Source organism: Ahaetulla prasina, chromosome 5 (genome assembly GCF_028640845.1).
Source record: "Ahaetulla prasina isolate Xishuangbanna chromosome 5, ASM2864084v1, whole genome shotgun sequence".
Classification (NCBI taxonomy): Eukaryota; Metazoa; Chordata; class Lepidosauria; order Squamata; family Colubridae; genus Ahaetulla; species Ahaetulla prasina.
This window is the reverse complement of record NC_080543.1, coordinates 6,490,527-6,509,257: the sequence shown is the minus strand read 5'-3', so window position 1 is coordinate 6,509,257 and position 18,731 is coordinate 6,490,527. Positions and strand designations below refer to the sequence as shown.

Sequence of the window (18,731 nt, the reverse complement as noted above, 5' to 3'; positions counted from 1 at the left end):
CGCCGTAGAAGAGGACGTGGAAGATGGGCCTGGTTTTTTTTTGAATCGGTGTGGGATTTCAATCTAGCGAATCTGATGTTTTCCAAGCTTGACAGGAAAAAAAACCCCAACAAATTTCTCATCTATTGACCATTCTGCTTATTCTCTTCCACAGTATTTTTCCTGTTTTTATATTTACCCTAGGAAGAGAAACTTCGAAGAACGTACTATTCAGGTAGTCCTCGACTTACGACTACAACCGAGTTCCAAATTTCCATGGCTGATTCTCCCCACCCCACATTTTACAACATTTCTTTCCACAGTTGTTAAGCGGCTCCCTGCAGTTGTTAAATGAGGGACATGGTTGTTAAGTGAATCTATCTTGCCAGAAGGTCGCAAAAGGGGAATTACATGACACCCACACCTCCCCAAAGACAAACTGCGACCGTCATAAAGGTGAACCGGTGGCCGAGCGTCTGAATTTCGATCGTGTGACCAGAGGGATGCTGCCACGGTCGTAAAGTGTGAAAAACGGTCACTTCCAATGGTCACTAACTAAACAAACTGTTGTACGTTGAGGACTACCTGTATTTCAAATAACGGGATAATAATCAGTATACGGTGCCTCAGAATTACGCATTAGGGCTACAGTTAAGTAAGATTTAATGACAAATAGGTAATTATTTTCTGGCCCCAAGAGAGTAGTTTTTTGATGAAGCCAGGCAAGAATGGAATAATAATAATAATAATAATAATAATAATAATAATAATAATAATAATAATAATAATAATAATAATAATAATAATAATAATAATAATAATAATAATAATAATAATAGGCGCTGACAAGATCACCATTGGTCAGCTGCAGAAGGCCACCTTACTGGAATCTGCTCGCATAATTCGCCAATACATCACGCAGTCCTAAACGCTGGGGAAGTGTTCGACTAGTGATCTGTGATACAAAATCCAGCATAGTTATCTCATTTGCTGTGTATACTGTCATTTTGTGTAAATAAAATAATAATAATAATGGCAATAACAATAACAACACAATAATAATAATAATAATACAGTCATCACCAGAATCTTTTTAAGATTCAGCAGTTCATTTGAAAACTCACTCCCTAACTTTCTTCTTATCTTGTCTTCCACTGTTTTTATCCACCGAAGCAAATAATTCAATAATTGAATGAGTGGGAGGAATCGTGAAGAAATCCTTATTTATTAGAACTTATTTAGTGCCTAAACAGAGGGATAGAATCAAGTTCACGTGAAGTGTTAGTGCCATTTTATAAGGCCTTGGTAAGGCCACACTTGGAATACTCCATTCAGTTTTGGTCGCCACCATATAAAAAAGATGTGGAGACTCTAGAAAGAGTGCAGAGAAGAGCAACAAAGAGGATTAGAGGACTGGAGGCTGAAACATACAAAGAACGGTTGCTGGAACTGGGTATGTCTAGAATGAAAAGAAGGACTAGGGGAGACATGATAGCAGTCTTCCAATATCTCAGGGGTTGCCCCAAAGAAGAGGGAGTCAAGCTATTCTCCAAAGCACCTGAGGGTAGAACAAGAAGCAATGGGTGGAAACTAATCAAGGAGAGAAGCAACCTAGAACTAAGGAGAAATTTCCTGACAGTTAGAACAATTATCCAGTGGAACAACTTGCCTCCAGAAGTTGTGAATGTTCCAACACTGGAAATTTTTAAGAATATGTTGGATAACCATTTGTCTGAAGTGGTGTAAGTTTTCCTGCCTGGGCAGGGGGTTGGACTAGAAGACCTCCAAGGTCCCTTCCAACTCTGGTTATTCTATCCTATTCTATTTAATCTGTCACACAGCCACCTGTTCTCAAAGACACGACACTCACCTCGATTTAAAACTAGATAGACATAAAAAGCAAAATAAGACACAGAAAAAACATAGAACAGGGGTCTCCAACCTTGGCAACTTTAAGACTTGTGGACTTCAACTCCCAGAGTTCCTCAGCCAACAAAGCAAAGCTGACTGAGGAACTCTGGGAGTTGAAGTCCACACGTCTTAAAAGTTGCCAAGGTTGGAGACCCCTGACATAGAACACAATTGGCAGATAATCGTTTCTTGAGCTGTACAGTTTTACGTTCCTTATTTCTGTTGCTAAGGAAGAGAATGGTTGAGTAAGTTTTGCCCCGTTTTACGACCGTTGTTCGGTGAATCATCGCAGTCGTTAAATTAGTAACACCGTTGTGAAGCGAATTTGGTTCCCCCCCCCCACACCTTGACGTTGCTCGTCAGAAGGTTGCAAAAGAGGATCACGCGACCCCCCCTCCCAGGGCACTGCGACCGTCATAAATATGAGACGGATTGCCAAGGGTCTGAATTTTGATCACATGACCATGGGGATGTTGCAAGGATCATAAGGGTGAAAAATGTGAAAAGTCACATTCTTCAGGGCCATTGAACCTTCAAACAGTTACTGAGGGAGGTTTTGTAAGTCGAGGGCTACCTGTAAAGTCATGATCAAGGACGCCCCCTGGAAGGCAACGGATCAAAGCAAGCGAATCCCATCTAAATCCAAGTCTCCCCCTCTTTATTCCAACCAATGAAAAACCAAAAAAAGAACAATAAATTCAAACAGTCTTACAGTTACGTCTTCAATACCTTGGTAGGGTTTACGTCTGGTTGCCATTCTATCTTTTTAATGGTTGTATTTCTCTTTCTTTCTTTCTTTCTTTCTTTCTTTCTTCCTTCCTTCCTTCCTTCCTTCCTTCCTCTTCCTTCCTTCCCTTTCCTTCCTTTCCCTTCCCTTTATCCCTTTACCTTTCCCTTCCTTTCCCTTCCCTTCTCTTCCCTTTTCTTTCCCTTCCCTTCCTCTTTCTTTCTTTCTTTCTTTCTTCCTTCCCTCCTTCCTCTTCCTTCCTTCCCTTCCTTCCTTCCTTCCTTTATCCCTTTACCTTTCCTTCCTTCCCTTCCTTCTCTTCCTTTCTTTCCTTCCTTCTTTCTTCTTTCTTTCTTTCTTTCTTCCTCCCTCCTTCCTTCCTTCCTTCCTTCCTCTTCCTTCCTTCCCTTCCTTCCTTTCTCTTCCTTTATCCCTTTACCTTTCCTTCCTTCCCTTCCTTCTCTTTCCTTCCTTCCTCTTTCTTTCTTTCTTTCTTTCTTTCTTTCTTTTTTTCTTACTTCTTTCTTTTGCTCTCTCTCTTTTCTTCCTTCCTTCCTTCCTCCTCCTTCCTTCTTTCTTTTCCTCTTTTCTCCCCTTCCTTCCTCCCCTTTCCTCCCCTTTCCTCCCTTCTCTTCCTTTCTTTCTTTCTTCCTTCTTTCTTTTGCTCTCTCTCTTCCTTCCTTCCTTTCAGTCCCTTCCTTCCTCCCCTTTCCTCCCTTCCTTCCCTTTATCCCTTCCTTCCTTCCCTTCCCCATCCATCATTCCTTCTCTTCCTCTCTCCTTCCTTTCTCTCTTTCTCTCTCTCTCTCCTTCTCCTTCCTTCCTTCTTTCTTTTGCTCTCTCTCTTTCCTTCCTTCCTCTTTCCATCCCTTCCTTCCTCCCCTTTCCTCCCCTTCTCTTTCCTTTATCCTCTTCCCTTTCCTTTCCCTTCCCCATACATCAATGGGGCATTCAATCTCTCCCTCCCTCCTTCCTCTCTCTCTCTCTCTCTCTCTCTTTCTCTTTCTCTCTTTCTTTCTTTTTCCTCTTTTTCTCCCCTTCCTTCCTCTTTGGTGCATGGTGCTAAATCTGGGCTCTGTGGTGTTTGCATCGGAGCCCGAAGCCTGCGTGCGCGTGGGCCTCTTCCTGCTTTGACCCTCGTCCTTTTTCTCTTTCTCTCTCTCTCTCTCCTTCTCCTTCCTTCCTTCCTTCTTTCTTTTGCTCTCTCTCTTTCCTTCCTTCCTCTTTCCATCCCTTCCTTCCTCCCCTTTCCTCCCCTTCTCTTTCCTTTATCCTCTTCCCTTTCCTTTCCCTTCCCCATACATCAATGGGGCATTCAATCTCCTTCCTCTCTCTCTCTCTTCTGTCTTTCTTTCTCTCTTTCTCTCTTTCTTTCTTTTTCCTCTTTTTCTCCCCTTCCTTCCTCTTTGGTGCATGGTGCTAAATCTGGGCTCTGTGGTGTTTTGCATCGGAGCCCGAAGCCTGCGTGCGCGTGGGCCTCTTCCTGCTTTGACCCTCGTCCTTTTCTCTTTCCGCAGGCACTTCCTCTTCAAGCCCGGGGGAACGTCTCCACTCTATTGTACCACCTCGCCAGGGTATCCCTTGACCTCCAGCACGGTCTACTCGCCGCCCCCTCGGCCCCTCCCCAGGAGCACCTTTTCCAGGCCAGCCTTTAACCTGAAGAAGCCATACAAGTATTGTACCTGGAAATGCGCAGCTTTCAGTGCTATCCTCATCTCCGTCACGCTGGTGGTGCTGCTGGCATATTTCATAGGTAAGCCGCTACCCTTGACTTCCTACTTGGAGAAGAAGCAAGTTGTAGTAGTCTCGAAAGGCAGAGGGGGTTTGGGGTGGGCAACGCCTCCCTTGGGGGCATGGTTCTTTTCGATCGAAGGGAATAATTGCAATTCAGAGTTGAGCCGCAGGGCCCCGGGTGGTCTCCGAACGAGGTTGTTTTCTTGCAGACGTTCCAGGACCCAACTACACAACGTCATCAGTGTTGGAAGGGAGTGGGGTTTGTGGAAAATGAAGAACAAGAGGGGAAGGAGGAGGACCGTGGGGGTCCTTGGTGCTCTCTGAGCTGGGTTGTTTTCTTGCAGACGTTTCATGACCCAACTAGGTAACATCATCAGTGCTAGAAGGGAGTCTGGATTGCAGAAAAGAGGAGGAAGACAATGGGGGTCCTTGTTGCTTTCTGAGCTTGGTGGTTTTCTTGCAGACGTTTCATTACCCAGCTAGGTAACATCATCAGTGTATCATCAACGTCTGCAAGAAAACCACCAAGCTCAGAGAGCACACCAAGGAGCCCGGGGAGTGGTGGTCATTCTGAGTATAGATAGTCCTCAACTTAACAACCATAACCGCGACTGACGCAGCTTTTATTATATTGATTGACTGATTAAAATTCTACGCAGCCCATCTCTCTTTCCAAAGCGACTCCGTTAAAGGAGCAGCGTCCCATTTTACAACCTCTCCTGCTACGGTTGTTAGCAAAAGCAATAGCTCTCAGACTTACCTACCGCTTCATAGTGCTTTTACAGCCCTCTCCGGTTGTAAGTTGAGGACTAACCGATAACCCTAACGGGAATGTAGTCCTATGCAGGGGTGGGATTCAGAAATTTTAGCAACCGGTCCTCTGCCTGGTTTCTGGGTGGCCGAGGCCTACACCACGGAGGCGTGTGGTGGCGTTTTCACCCTCCCCAAACTCCGGAGGCTTTCCTCGAGCCTCAGAGAGGGCAAAAACGGGCTCCCCCGGGCTCTGGAGGCCCTCCAGAGGCCAGAAACTGAGTCATTTCCGGACTTCCAAAACTTCCGGTAGGCCCGTTTTTCACCCTCCCAGAGCTTCCTCAGGGGCGGGGGGAGGGGGGGGCACTGCACTTACCTGGCATCCAAAATGGGCTCCATGGAAACTCCTGGGAGAGGAGGGGCGGGGTGGGGTGGGCGAGGTCAGCCAGACCTTGCAACAACCAGTTTGACAAACCAGATTTTAAATTAACATCCGGTTCGTTTCGAACCGGCTGAATCTTACCTCTGGTTCTATGTCTGCTAAGAAAGAGGTTTCATTCCTTCTGGATCTCAGACAAATAGGATGACCTTCCAGGTGGCATTTGGAAACTCCAGAGCCATTTCTCCAAGGTTTTCTTCATCGTGATGTGATAACCCTGCTCTCCTGACACCTTAACGGTTTGCGATGTGCTGATGGATAGGTAGTGTGACTTTTGAACGGGAAACAGAGCGCGCTCTCCAAAGCAGGGGTGTTGTGACCCAGGTTCCTGGACCCGGACTCCTGGACTCGGATGATTCAGAAAGTGAGGGAGAAGACCTGGCCAGCCCTGCTTCTCTTGAGCCCTTTCCCTCCCTGGCACCCACTCAAAGGGAGGGGGAGGGGCCGGCACAGCCTGATTCCATGGAGCCTCCTTCTGATTTGGCAACGCCCCAAGAACAGTTTTGGAGCGATGCAAGGTCACGGAGGCGTAATCGCCGCGCAGCAGCGGAAGAGTTGGGACAAAGCCAAGTCATAATTGTCATGCAGTGACATCTGCAGAGACTATAAATAGGAGGCGGGACTTCCTGGTTTTTTGTCTTGGACAAAGTAATGAGTTGGCGCGAGCTAATGAATTGGCGCGAGCTAACTATTTCAATGGAGGGAAGAATATATTCGTGAGTAATTCTGGCCTTATCTATAATTTCCTCGTTATCTCCAGAAACTTGGCAGGCCCGTGGGTAGACGTGGCCAGGACATGTATCTATGTAAATAAAAGGAAAAAAGGAAGGCCTCTGACGGACTCTTTGCTGGGAGTATTGGGGGAAGGGAAACAGAACATTTTGTCCAAGACCTGACTAAAACATCTTCCACCAAAGATGGATCAGCAGCAGGTACAGCAGCAGTTAGAGCAGCTACAAGCAGCTAATCAACAGCTCCAGCAGCAAGTGGCTCACTTGGCAGGCCAACTTGCTGCCAGGAATGTGCCTGCAGCCCCCCCCCATCCTCCCACTCCTCCTCCTCGTCGCAAGTGCCCGATAACCGTGCCGGATAAGTTTTCTGGGCAGCCTGAGATGTTCCCGACCTTCTTGGGACAGTGCCAGCTCTACATGGCTATGAGGCCAGAGGATTTCCCAGACGACCGGGCTAAGGTGGCCTTCGTGATTAACCTTCTTTCCGGCTCGGCTGCTCGATGGGCCACGCCCCTCTTGCTCCAGGACAGCCCCCTGCTGGCGGACCAACAGCGTTTTTGGCAGCACCTGCGCACCATGTATGAGGACCCCGTTCGAATGCTGACGGCAACCAGGCGCCTTAAGGAACTCAGTCAAGGGAAACGCCCCCTGCAGGAGTACATCGCCGAATTTCGTCTTTTGTGCCAGGACTCTGACTGGAATGATGCAGCGCTGGTGGACGTTGCCCAGGAGGGACTCTCAGAGGAATTGCAAGACGAGCTGGCCCGCGTGGAGGCGCCCGCGGACCCTCGACAACTTGGTGCCTTTGTCTCCGCCTCGATGCCCGTCTGCAACGGCGACCGTCCCGTCGCACCCCGGGACCCGCCGTCGACATCTGCCCCCACTTCCTGCACCACCAGCACCCAGGGTCGCCCACGCTTTGTAACCGCTGCGGAAGAGCCCATGGAGTTGGGAGCGCCAGACCTCGCCTGACAGCCCAGGAGCGGAACCGAGGCGCCAAGGGGATTGTGCCTGTACTGTGGGGAGCCCGCCACTTCGCGCTTCTTGCCCCAGAAAGCGGCGGCACGACGCCGTCCCCGAATCACAGCGTGACCAATCGAACGGAGCAGGCCCGACCTGGGAAACCCTAGGTCGGGCACGTACTAAGCCCCACTGGACGCTATGGAAGTAGACTCTGGGCCCCTCGGCATCTGATTCTGGACACACGGATATGGTTGGGGAACCAGTCGGACGGGCTCCAGGCGCATGCGCTGGTGGACTCAGGGCCACAACAAACTTTATGGACCAGGCCTTTGTGACCCAGTTTGCGGTCCCGTGGTTCCGTGGACCCTCCGATGCGGGTAGAGACAATTGATGGGCGAGAACTGGTGTCCGGCCCCATTAAATTTGCCACCCAGCCTTTGCGCCTGGCTATTGGGGACCATGAGGAGGCGATCCAGTTTTATGTCACGGCGGACCTTCATTTTCCTTGGTCCTTGGGTTGGCCTGGCTTCGACCCACGATCCTCAGGTGGCCTGGTCGCGAACGCCATCTCTTTCCCGAGTCTGCAGTGCGTCGATCACATCCGCCACACCTGTGCCGGCCAGAACGCCCCACCGCTGCCATCACCTTGCCTCCTGAGCTGACGGACTTCGCCGACGTGTTCAGCGAGAAGGAGGCGGACCGACTACCCCGCATCGGCCCCACGATTGCCCGTGGACCTTCTGCCCAACGCACCACTGCCTGTGGGACGCCTGTATTCCATGTCGGAGCCCGAGTTGGCCGCCTCAGGGACTTCCTGGACAAAAACCTGGCCCGAGGGTTCATCCGGCCTTCAAAGTCCCTCTCGGCCCCGGTCCTCTTCGTGAAGAAGAAGACAGGGACTTGCGCCTATGCTGTGATTACCGCCGGCTAAACGCCATTACGGTGCGGAATCGCTACCCCTGCCGCTCATCCCGGAGCTACTGGAGAGGTTGCGGAGGCCACGATCTTCACCAAGCTCGATCTCCGGGGCCTACAACCTGGTGCGGATGCGAGAAGGAGACGAATGGAAGACGGCATTCGCACCGACACGGACACTACGAATACACTGTCATGCCATTTGGGTTGACCAACGCTCCCGCCGTTTTCAGCACTTCATGAACGACGTGTTCCGAGACATGTTGGATCGGTTCGTGGTTATCTACCTGACGACATCCTGATTTACTCCCGGTCCAGGGAAAGCCACCTTCGACACGTCGGTCTGGTTCTGCAACGCTTGCGGGAGCAACAACTCAATGCGAAGCTGGAGAAATGCGTCTTCTTCCGGACTTCCATAGAATTCCTCAGGCATATCATCTCGCCCGAGGGCATAGCCATGGACCCATGTAAAGTAGAAGCTTTGTGTAGCTGGGAAGCCCCTCGTCGGGTGAAGGATGTTCAGAGCCTGCTGGGCTTCGCCAACTACTACCGAACCTTCATCCCGGGCTTTGCCACACTGACAGCTCCACTTACCCAGCTCCTCAGGAAGAAGGTTGCATTCCGGTGGGGTCCCCCGCAGCAAGAAGCATTCACAGCCCTCAAGAAAGCCTTCGTCACGGAACCCGTCCTGAGGCATCCCGACCCGCTCTGGCCTTTTGTGGTGGAAAGGGACGCGTCCAATGTGGCTCTGGGAGCGGTGCTGCTACAGGCTCCGGCGAATGGTGGCACACTTTTCCCGCGCTTACTACTCCCGGAAACTCAATCCTTCCGGCGCAACTACACTATCTGGGAAAAAGAGTTGCTGGCTATCAAGGCTGCATTCGAGGCTTGGCGACATCATCTGGAGGGCCCGACATCAGGTGGAGGTCGAGCGGACCATCGGAATCTCGAGCACCTCACCACAGCTCGGAAGTTGAACCAGCGGCAGATCCGGTGGTCGTTATTCTTTGCCCGGTTCAACTTCCGCGTGACCTACATTCCCAACGGTCACAACCGGAGGGCGGGTGCCCTGTCCCGCAAGCCGGAGTACCTCTGCGCCAAGGACCCCTTCCTCCACGGACAGTGCTGCGGCAGAAGCCTTGGCCGCAGCACGGAGCCAGTGGACTTGCGGGCCCAGGTGCGAGGCGCAGCGCCAGGACGCCTGGTCGCAGCAAAGGAGAGCGGAGGTGGGCCCCACGCCTCCTTGGACCTTGGAGGAGGACTTACTCAAGTTTCGGGCGATTATATGTGCCCACAGGACCACTCCGAGCCCTCGTCATGACCCAGTGCCACGACAACCCTGCAGCAGGACATTTTGGGTTCTTCAAGACCTCCACCTGGTGACACGGACCTTTTGGTGGCCCGAGTGCGGCATGATATACATGCCTACGTGACATCCTGCGTACCGTGCCGGCAAGCCAAGACCGCCACGGGGGCCCCTCCCGGGCTCCTCCAACCCTTGCCGACACCCGACAGACCCTGGGGGGCGATCTCTATGGACTTCCTGACAGACCTGCCGCCGTCCTCTGGGTTCACCACGGTGCTGGTGGTGGTGGACATGCTCACCAAGATGGCACACTTCATCCCATGCCGCTGGACTGCCCACAGCCGCAAAACGCCCGTCTCTTTCTGCAGCACATCTTCCGCCTCCATGGTCTACCGGACAGGGTGGTTTCGGACCGCGGAGTTCAGTTCACAGCCCGCTTCTGGAAGAGCCTGATGGCCGCGTTGGAGGTGCAGGTATGTCTATCGTCATCGCACCATCCGGAGACCGACGGGGGTACAGAGAAGGTCATCGGTATACTGGAACAGTATCTCCGTTGCTTCATCAACCAGCAACAGGACAACTGGGCCGACTACCTGTCCCTGGCGGAGTTTGCTTTTAACAACTCTCAGCACACCTCTACTCAGATGACCCGTTCTTTGCCAATGTGGGTACCATCCGGCTCTTCCTCTGGCACCACCGACTCTCCTGTTCCCGAACGCAGACCTTCCTGACGGAATTGCATGCGGACCAACAGTTGGTACGCCAGCAGCTGAATCGGGCAAAGGAGGATTACAAACGGTCCGCCGACCGCTCCCGACGGGCAACGCCCCCGCTGGCAGTTGGAGACCGGGTGTGGCTCTCCACCAAACACCTCCCGTCCGACCGCCCGGTAAAGAAGTTGGACCACCGATTCATCGCCCGTTCCTGTCGAGGCAGTCATCAACCCGGTAGCCTACCGACTGACCCTGCCACGATCCATGCGGATCCACCCCGTTTTTCACCGGTCCCTTCTGGTTCCTGAGGCCACACCGAGTCCCCTTCGGTGCCCAACAGCACCCGCCACTGTCGCCGAGGACGGATCGGAGGGATACGAAGTCCACAGCGCACGGGGCCCCCCCTGGCTGAAGGGTCGCTTTCCAATATTTGATCGCGTGGAAGGGATACGGGACTGATTTCTCCTGGGTAGATGCCTCCGACGTTCATGCCCCTGACCTGGTGCAGGCCTTCCATGAGCAGAACCCAGCTCGACCGCATCCCGATCGTCAGCCCCGGGGGAAGGGCCCTGCGGTGAGGGATAGTGTTGTGACCCAGGTTCCTGGACCTGGACTCCTGGACTCGGATGATTCAGAAAGTGAGGGAGAAGACCTGGCCAGCCCTGCTTCTCTTGAGCCCTTTCCCTCCTGGCACCCACTCAAAGGGAGGGGAGGCCGCACAGCCTGATTCCATGGAGCCTCCTTCTGATTTGGCAACGCCCCAAGAACAGTTTTGGAGCGATGCAAGGTCACGTAGACGTAATCGCCGTGCGCAGCAGCGGAAGAGTTGGGACAAAGCCAAGTCATAATTGTCATGCAGTGACATCTGCAGAGACTATAAATAGGAGGCGGGACTTCCTGGTTTTTTGTCTTGGACAAAGTAATGAGTTGGCGCGAGCTAATGAATTGGCGCGAGCTAACTATTTCAATGGAGGGAAGAATATATTCGTGAGTAATTCTGGCCTTATCTATAATTTCCTCGTTATCTCCAGAAACTTGGCAGGCCCGTGGGTAGACGTGGCCAGGACATGTATCTATGTAAATAAAAGGGGAAAAAAAGGAAGGCCTCTGACGGACTCTTTGCTGGGAGTATTGGGGGAAGGGAAACAGAACAAGGGGTCTCCAACCTTGGCAACTTTAAGCCTGGCGGACTTCAACTCCCAGAATTCCCCAGCGCGGTGGCTCAGGGGCTAGGACGTTGAGCTTGTCGATCGAAAGGTCGGCAGCTCGGCGGTTCGAATCCCTAGTGCTGCCATGTAACGGGATGAGCTCCCGTTACTTGTCTCTGCTTCTGCCAACCTAGCAGTTTCGAAAGCACGTAAAAATACAAAGAGAAAAAACAGGGACCACTTTTGGTGGGAAGGTGACAGCGTTCCATGCGCCTTTGGCATTGAGTCATACCCGCCACATGACCACGGAGACGTCTTCGGACAGCGCTGGCTCTTCGGCTTTGAAACGGAGATGAGCACCGCCCCCTAGAGTCGGCAACGACTAGCACGTATGTGCGAGGGGAACCTTTACCTTTTACCTTTAGTCAAAGTTGCCAAGGTTGGAGACCCCAGCCCCAAAGGAAAATAAAGCCAGGATGGAAAAAAATAAATAAACGTGATTTAATTTCCGTTAATGAAAAGCCATCGTTAGGATTGCTTTCCTTGTATTTAATCCCGTCCCCCTCCTTAACGGTCCTAAAAATTTTAAGATTTCATAGCAGCAAGGGAAGGGCACATTCAAGGCCATGTGTAGCTCAGTGGGCTTGGGTGAGTATCCTTGTTGTAAGTCGGGATTTGCAAACGGAAAGCCAATCCTGCAGATAACATTTTTATCTCTATCCCAAAGGTGCTTTTTTTAATTTTCCAAGAGGCAAGTGGACTTTCTTATTTTTCTTTGAAAATGTTTCACTTCTCTTCCGGGAAGCTTCTTCAGCTCTGACTGAAGATGTTGGGGAATGGAAGGATTGATACTCCTCGCAGACAGCTGGTCATTTGCGTCCTTTTTAGAGAGTCTTTGAGGCTACCTGGAGCTTTATCTGTGTCCTCAGGGGTCTTCTGAGTGGTGCAGATGAGTGTGGAGTGTTCTTGGCTGCAGGAAGTTTTTCTGTCCTGTGTTATTTCACTGTTGAGGTGACCCTACTATTTAGGAGACCCTGAGGACACAGACAAACCTCCAAGTGGCCTCAACGACCCTTCAAAAGGATGCAAATGACCAGCTGCCTGTGTATCAATCCTTCCCTTCCCCACCATCCAGTCAGAGCTGAAGAAGCTCCTTGGATGAGAAGCGAAACCTCTTCAAAGAAAAACAAGGAAGTCCAGTTTCCTCTTATAAAAAATGCACCTTTGGGACAACCATGATTGAGAATCTCCATGGATGTTTTTATCTCCAGCAAAATCTGCTGCTTCCTTCTGTTTCTTTGCACCAAACTTGGCATAGACTTGGTTACTTTTTGGCTTCCCCTTAGAAGTGTCCCCGATTGTACCTCCGACTTGTTCTTTCAAAGCGGTTCCTCTCTCGATGTATCTCACCACGTTTATTTGTTGATTATCTAATCTATGTCCAGATAAGTCCCTGTGCAGCGTTACTACAGCGTGTATGGTACCTTTTTGCATTGGTGGCAAAAAGTAAAGGCGCATTGTTCCCCCATAAAAGAAGAAAACTTCCTGTAATGCTGATATTGTCCTGTCTTGTCAGGGTTCCCATGGATGCTCTAATTAAATCATGAGCCTCGAGCCAAGCTTCAAAAGAAATCCAGTTATTTATTAGGAGCTTCATGTCGGGCACATTCCAAGTGAAGCCAACTCTGACCCCATGTAATTTATGACCTAATCTTGACCCCGTTTCCCCCTTCCCCCCCCCCAGGGTGTATCATCAGTCACATTCACCAATGGAGCAATTTCGTGGATTGTAGAGATCACTCCCCTCTCGCCGCTGTGGGTAACCCAGGGAGACACCCTTGAGAGAGAGATGTTTGGAATGTGCTTTTTTTTTTTTTTTTTGGCTGCCGTGCTGCTTCGCCGTTTCCCCATCCTCCTTGCCGATGGCAACTCAAGAGCGGACCAAAGATGCTTTGCGAGTTGACACTGTCCTTGGAAGTCAAAATATCATCATTTCAAGTTATGGATGCAGGTTGAGCCTGTAGGATTTCTGAGCCCAATTGAGCCCAGGATTTCTATTGCTAAGCGAGACCATTGTTAAGTGAACTTTGCTCCCATTTCACAGCCTTCCTTGCCACTTTTGTTCAGCGAATCATTCCAGTTGTTAAGTTAGTCACAGGGCTTTTAAATGGATTTGACTTCCCCATTGACTTTGTTGTAACTAACCAATTTATCAAGTCGGGCTCATGTTTATGCAGGTAGTCCTCGATTTACGACCACAATTAAAACCCCAAATCTCTGTTGTTAATGGAGACATTATTGTGTCTCGTCCGATCTCACCGCAGCCGGGGTCTTCTTATCTGCTTCTGAACACGGAGGAATGTCCTAGTATGCCTCCCGGCCCCAGCCCTGGCTCCATGCCCAGACAGGCTGAAGAGGAGGAAGTATCTCCAGCCCCCAGCTCTGGCTCCATGCCCAGGCAAACGGAGCAACTAGACCCCTCCCCCTCCTCCACAGCATGTGAGCCTGAGGGAGGTCAATTGCCAACAGCTGCAGACTGGAGTGACCCTCGCGTCAGAAGACTTGATAGACGGAGGCAACAGAAGGAAGGGAGGGGCAGGCCTGGATAAGTGCTGAGTCATAGAGCCACACCCCATGGCCTATATAAAGGACCTGCTTTCTGGCATTCTCTGAGTCAGGCAAAAGTCGAACTTATCTTGCTGAAGTCACTTTCTGGTCTCCTGCCTGCCTTGAGAACTTTGCTAGGACTTTGGCAGAGCTGCAGAGGCACGCCTGATTCGGATTTCCCTGACCCGGCCGTCAGCGGAGGAGTGGGACATGACAGACATTTGCTAAGTGAATTTTGCCCCATATTACAACTGTTCTTGATCCAGTTGTTAAGTGAATCACTGCAGTTGATAAGTCAGTAACTGGTTGTTAAGGGATTCGGGATTCTCCGTTGAGTTTGGTTGTCAGAAGGTCACAAAAGGGGATCACGTGTGCCTCAGGACACTGCGACTGTCATAAATATGAGTCAGTTGCCAAGTGTCCAGATTTTGATTATGCGACCGTGGGGATGCTGCAGCGGTCGTAAGTGTGAAAAATGGTCGTAAGTCCCTTTTTTCAGTGCTGTTGTCACTTTGAATGGTCACTAAATGAACTATTGTAAGTCCTCAATTTACTACCAGATGTTTAGGGAGCATTTTAAGATTTGAAACTTAAACTGGGGATATCTATGGCCTGGTTCCGAAGTTCTGACGGCCCCTCTGCCACAGTCATATGGCTGCAATTTGGGCCCCTGGCAATCAGTCATGTTTACAGCCGTTTGTAGTATCCTAGGGTGACGGGACCTGTTTTACAACCATTTTGCCAACAACCATAAAGTTACTTCCAGTTTTATGCCAAACTGCAGCATAACGAATAATGGGTTAATGACCCCTACAAAAAAGGTCACAAAATTGGTTTGGTTGTGTGACAGTGTTGTGACCCGCTGGTGGCCAGCAGAGCTGGCAGCAGAGTCGGACAGTGAGGAGGTTGGGGAGGAACTTGGGCCAGTCCTGGGGGCTGGGGAAAACTCAAACAAGGGCTCTGCATTGGAAGCAGAGAAGGAGGCAAGGCCATCTGATAGTTATTTGCAGCCTCCGAAGTCTGACAGCAGCGAGGCAGAAGAACAGTGGGAGGCTGTTCCCAGTGTGCGCATGCGCAGAGCTGCCAGGAGACAGGAACAATTAAGGAAATAGGGTCGACTTGGGGGTAAGGCTTGGAGATGATTGGCCCCTCCCACAAGACATAAAAGAGAAGCGAACAGGATGTGAGCTTTTGCAGGAAGCAATTAGATCATCTGTCCGATTCAAGATTTGAAACTTCTGTTTGTGACTCTGTGCCAAGTTTGGCCTTGCCCTGTGTCTGGAAATTAGCTCTCTGGCAGCGTTCCACGTGAGATAGGTGGCTGTTGATAACCTTCCGCTGAAAGACTGTTTATCAAGCCTCACGGGACTGCAAATGAAAGTAATTTACGGCCGTATAAATAAAAGAGGTTTTGCGGGACTAAGATTGTGCTTTATACTTTCTAAGAAAGCCTAGGTCAGAACAGGCAGTCAATTTACAATTGTCATGACTAATGTCAGTTGGGTGGGCTCCATCACAGTCGTATGTCGAGGACTACCAGTAATAGAGTGGCTCAAAATATGGAGCATTTAAGGAATGGAAGCCGAGTGCGTTGGTTATTCCACTAATTAAAATGGATTCTAAATTCAAATATATTTAACAGTTGGGCGGCTGTCTTCTATTTCGCATTAGACCTCAATAAGCCGACACAAACTCAACTATCCCGGGTTTTTTTTTCCTCAACGACAGCCATGAATTATAATTACAAATTTCCCAAAGAATTAGTTAAAATCAAAATTAATTGTTTCCGTTCAACATAAACATATTTAATGAGAAGACTCTGCTATCGGGCTAACCCTTCTAATCAGTAGGTAGTGGGGGGCGAAAAATGCAGATAGTTAATTAGATTTAATGAAAAACTGTGTGTAATTTTAAGTATAATCAATTATTTATTAATGTAACGAGCCGGGCTCTGGCTGGGCTTACTAATTAACTCATTTAAAAATTATGAATAACCTTTTCATTGGTAATTATTTTCTACATCTTGTCAAGCTGCAGATAAAAATTGCATTATCTTAAAAAAAAAAGAAAAAAAGAAAAACCAGAGCCGAAGCCAATTCCTTTCTACCACACACAAAAAATGGCTGAATGGGAGATTTCTGGGCCCGTGATTTTCGCCGTTTCTTGGGCCACCGGTGTGTGTGTGTGTGTGTGTGGTGGGGATGGTTGTGTTACCTTGCTGGAACTTGTGTAGACATTTTGCAAATGTAAACACGGTGAAAGCAACAGCTGGAAACGATATACTAATGTCACTCATGCAAGCCTAAATGTCGAAACTGGTACTTGAGTGAGGTTTTCATCATGACCCAAAAACACAGCTAGACAACACCGTGAGTATCTTTCCGCGGAATTAAAAGTCGTAGAACAAGCGAATAAAACCAGATTAGGTTTTTTTTCCAGCTGTAGACACCAAGACGGAAAACTATGGCTTACTTTTAAATCCAAGAGTATTATAGAAGCAATTTGCTCTTAATCTAGTGCTCCGTTGTCACAATAACAGCTCAACATCACACAAAAGAAACTGTGTCTCTATCGTTTTTGAATGAACAAACTCACCAAGTAATAATCTACCTGTTGTGTCTGCGGCCTCCGAGCCGGGCCTCCTGCCAGAAAGTGACTTGGAAAGTGAGGGGGAAGGGCCGCCAGGACTTACCTCAGGAGTACCGGCTTTCCTGGCTCACTTCCAGGAGCCAGAGGCAGGCCAGGTGGAGGAGATAACGAGGCCTCCGTCCCCTGACTCTTCCCCCCCCAGGCCACGCCTTCAGACCCAGCTGATGGCAATCAGGCCTGGCTGGACCCTAGGTTTCGTAGGCAGGAGAGGTGGGAACAACAAAAGCAGGGGTGGGGCAGGCCTAGGAAGTGCTGAGTCCTGGAACCACACCCCACAGGATATAAAGGCAGCAAGAGCTGCTGTGCCTCTTCATAGCAGGCAAATCAACTACTTAACTAAGAGCTGAAGTACTGTTTGTTCCTGGATGACTCATCGGCATCAAGGGAGATAACAGAGTCACTTGGCAGATGCTCGGTAGTTTGCTGCCAGAGCTGATAGTGCCGGCTAATTAAGCCATCGCTCGGACGGAGGCGAGGGGGGACAGAACACTACCACACACAAAAAATTAAAAATAAGACATTCTGCATAACAGGTGGAGCCCGACTTACGGCCACAATTGAGCCCAGCAGGTATGTTGCTAGGTGTGAAATTGGTGAGGTGAGTTTCACCCTGTTTTACGACTTTTCTTGCTGCATTTGTTAAGGGAATCGCTGCCATTGTTAAGTGAATTTGTCTTCCCCATTGACTGTGCCTGTCAGAAGGTCGCAAAAGGGGATCACGTGACCCCTGGACGCCTCAACCGTCATAAATATGAGGCAGTTGTCAAACATTTCATTGTAAATCACCTGATCGTGGGGGGTGCTGCAATGGTCGTAAGTGTGAAAAATGGTCATAAGTCATATTTTTTCAGTGGAATTGTAAATTTGAAAGGTCGCTAAATGAACGGTTGTAAGTCAGGTAAAAAGTCACTAAATCATCAACATCATCATATTTTAATGACCCCATAATCCCTTGTGGGGTGGAGTCTGGGCAGCTGAATGGAGCTAGCAGGGTGTTTAATGGCCGGATGCCCTCCCTGTCGCCAATGCGGAGTTATATTCAGCAGAGATATGCCCAGTGTGCCCAGAGAGAGAAATATTTGCCTCTACCTAGGATCGAGAGGGACGTGGTGGCTCACTGGCTAAGACGCTGAGCTTGTTGATCGAAAGGTCGGCAGTTCAGCAGTTCGAATCCCTCGTGCCGCCTAATGGGGTGAGCTCCCGTTCCTTGTCCCAGCTTCTGCCAACCTTGCAGTTCGAAAGCAGGTAAAAAATGCAAGTAGAAAAAGAGGGACCACCATTGGTGGGAAGATAACAGCGTTCCGTGCGCCTTTGGCGTTGAGTCATGCCGGCCACATGACCACGGAGACGTCTTCGGACAGCGCTGGCTCTTCGGCTTTGAAACAGAGGTGAGCACTGCCCCCTAGGGTCGGGAATGACTAGCAGATATGTGCGAGGGTAACCTTTACCTTTACTTACCTAGGATCGAACTCACAGTCTCCTGATTGTGAGGCGGAGCTCCATCTCTAGGCCATGAAAAGTCACTAAATGAGCTTTTGTAATTCGAGGGCTACCTGCGCTATGTTGAAACGCAGTCGGCACCTATACAACTCCAGCTAAAAAGTGGCAGTGAAAAAGTGACTCAGACTAACACAGTAACCCTGATCGCGTGAAGATTGTGTGAAGTCAAAAAGACTTCTCCCGAATCACGTGTAAAGTGTGCAGGTCCCTTCCAACTCCGTTATTCGTGTTATTGCTAATTTCCGTCGGCAACCTTCGCGAGAAGTCAGGTTAAATTGTGGTTAAATCCAAGCACTGCTATCTATTATTTCTCTCCTGCCAGTTTATATTCTCACCCTGATTTTATGCTGCTAATTTTAATCGAGTTTAATTGGGTCGAGTGAGCAAAATATATTTCACGCTGACGGGTTAAATTAAGGCGCTTGGATGTTTCTAGATTCATGACGTTAAATTCTCTATAAACAACATTAGCTTTCTGAAATAACTCAACTCGCTTAGGTTGGGAGAAAACATACTATGAATATCTCAGGAAATTACCGAATTGAAAGAAATACAACTTCTTTTTAATAAGACCCCGTGATCTGCGTAGATATTTTGAGCCCAGTTCCGCACCCCTGGAGCGCCGCCAGATTCAGACAGAGTCGCGCAAAATAAATTGT

The 18,731-nt window shown here is 49.6% G+C and overlaps 1 protein-coding gene across 1 annotated transcript in view; it reads left to right on the top strand.

Moving 5' to 3' along the window:
• Window positions 1-18,731, top strand: part of TENM4 (teneurin transmembrane protein 4) — a 750,531-nt gene that overhangs the window by 537,413 nt on the left and 194,387 nt on the right. Inside the window, exon 8 of the mRNA XM_058185522.1 lies at window positions 4,135-4,370. Coding sequence (XP_058041505.1) covers window positions 4,135-4,370 — 236 coding nt within the window. The remainder of the gene's footprint in view (window positions 1-4,134; window positions 4,371-18,731) is intronic.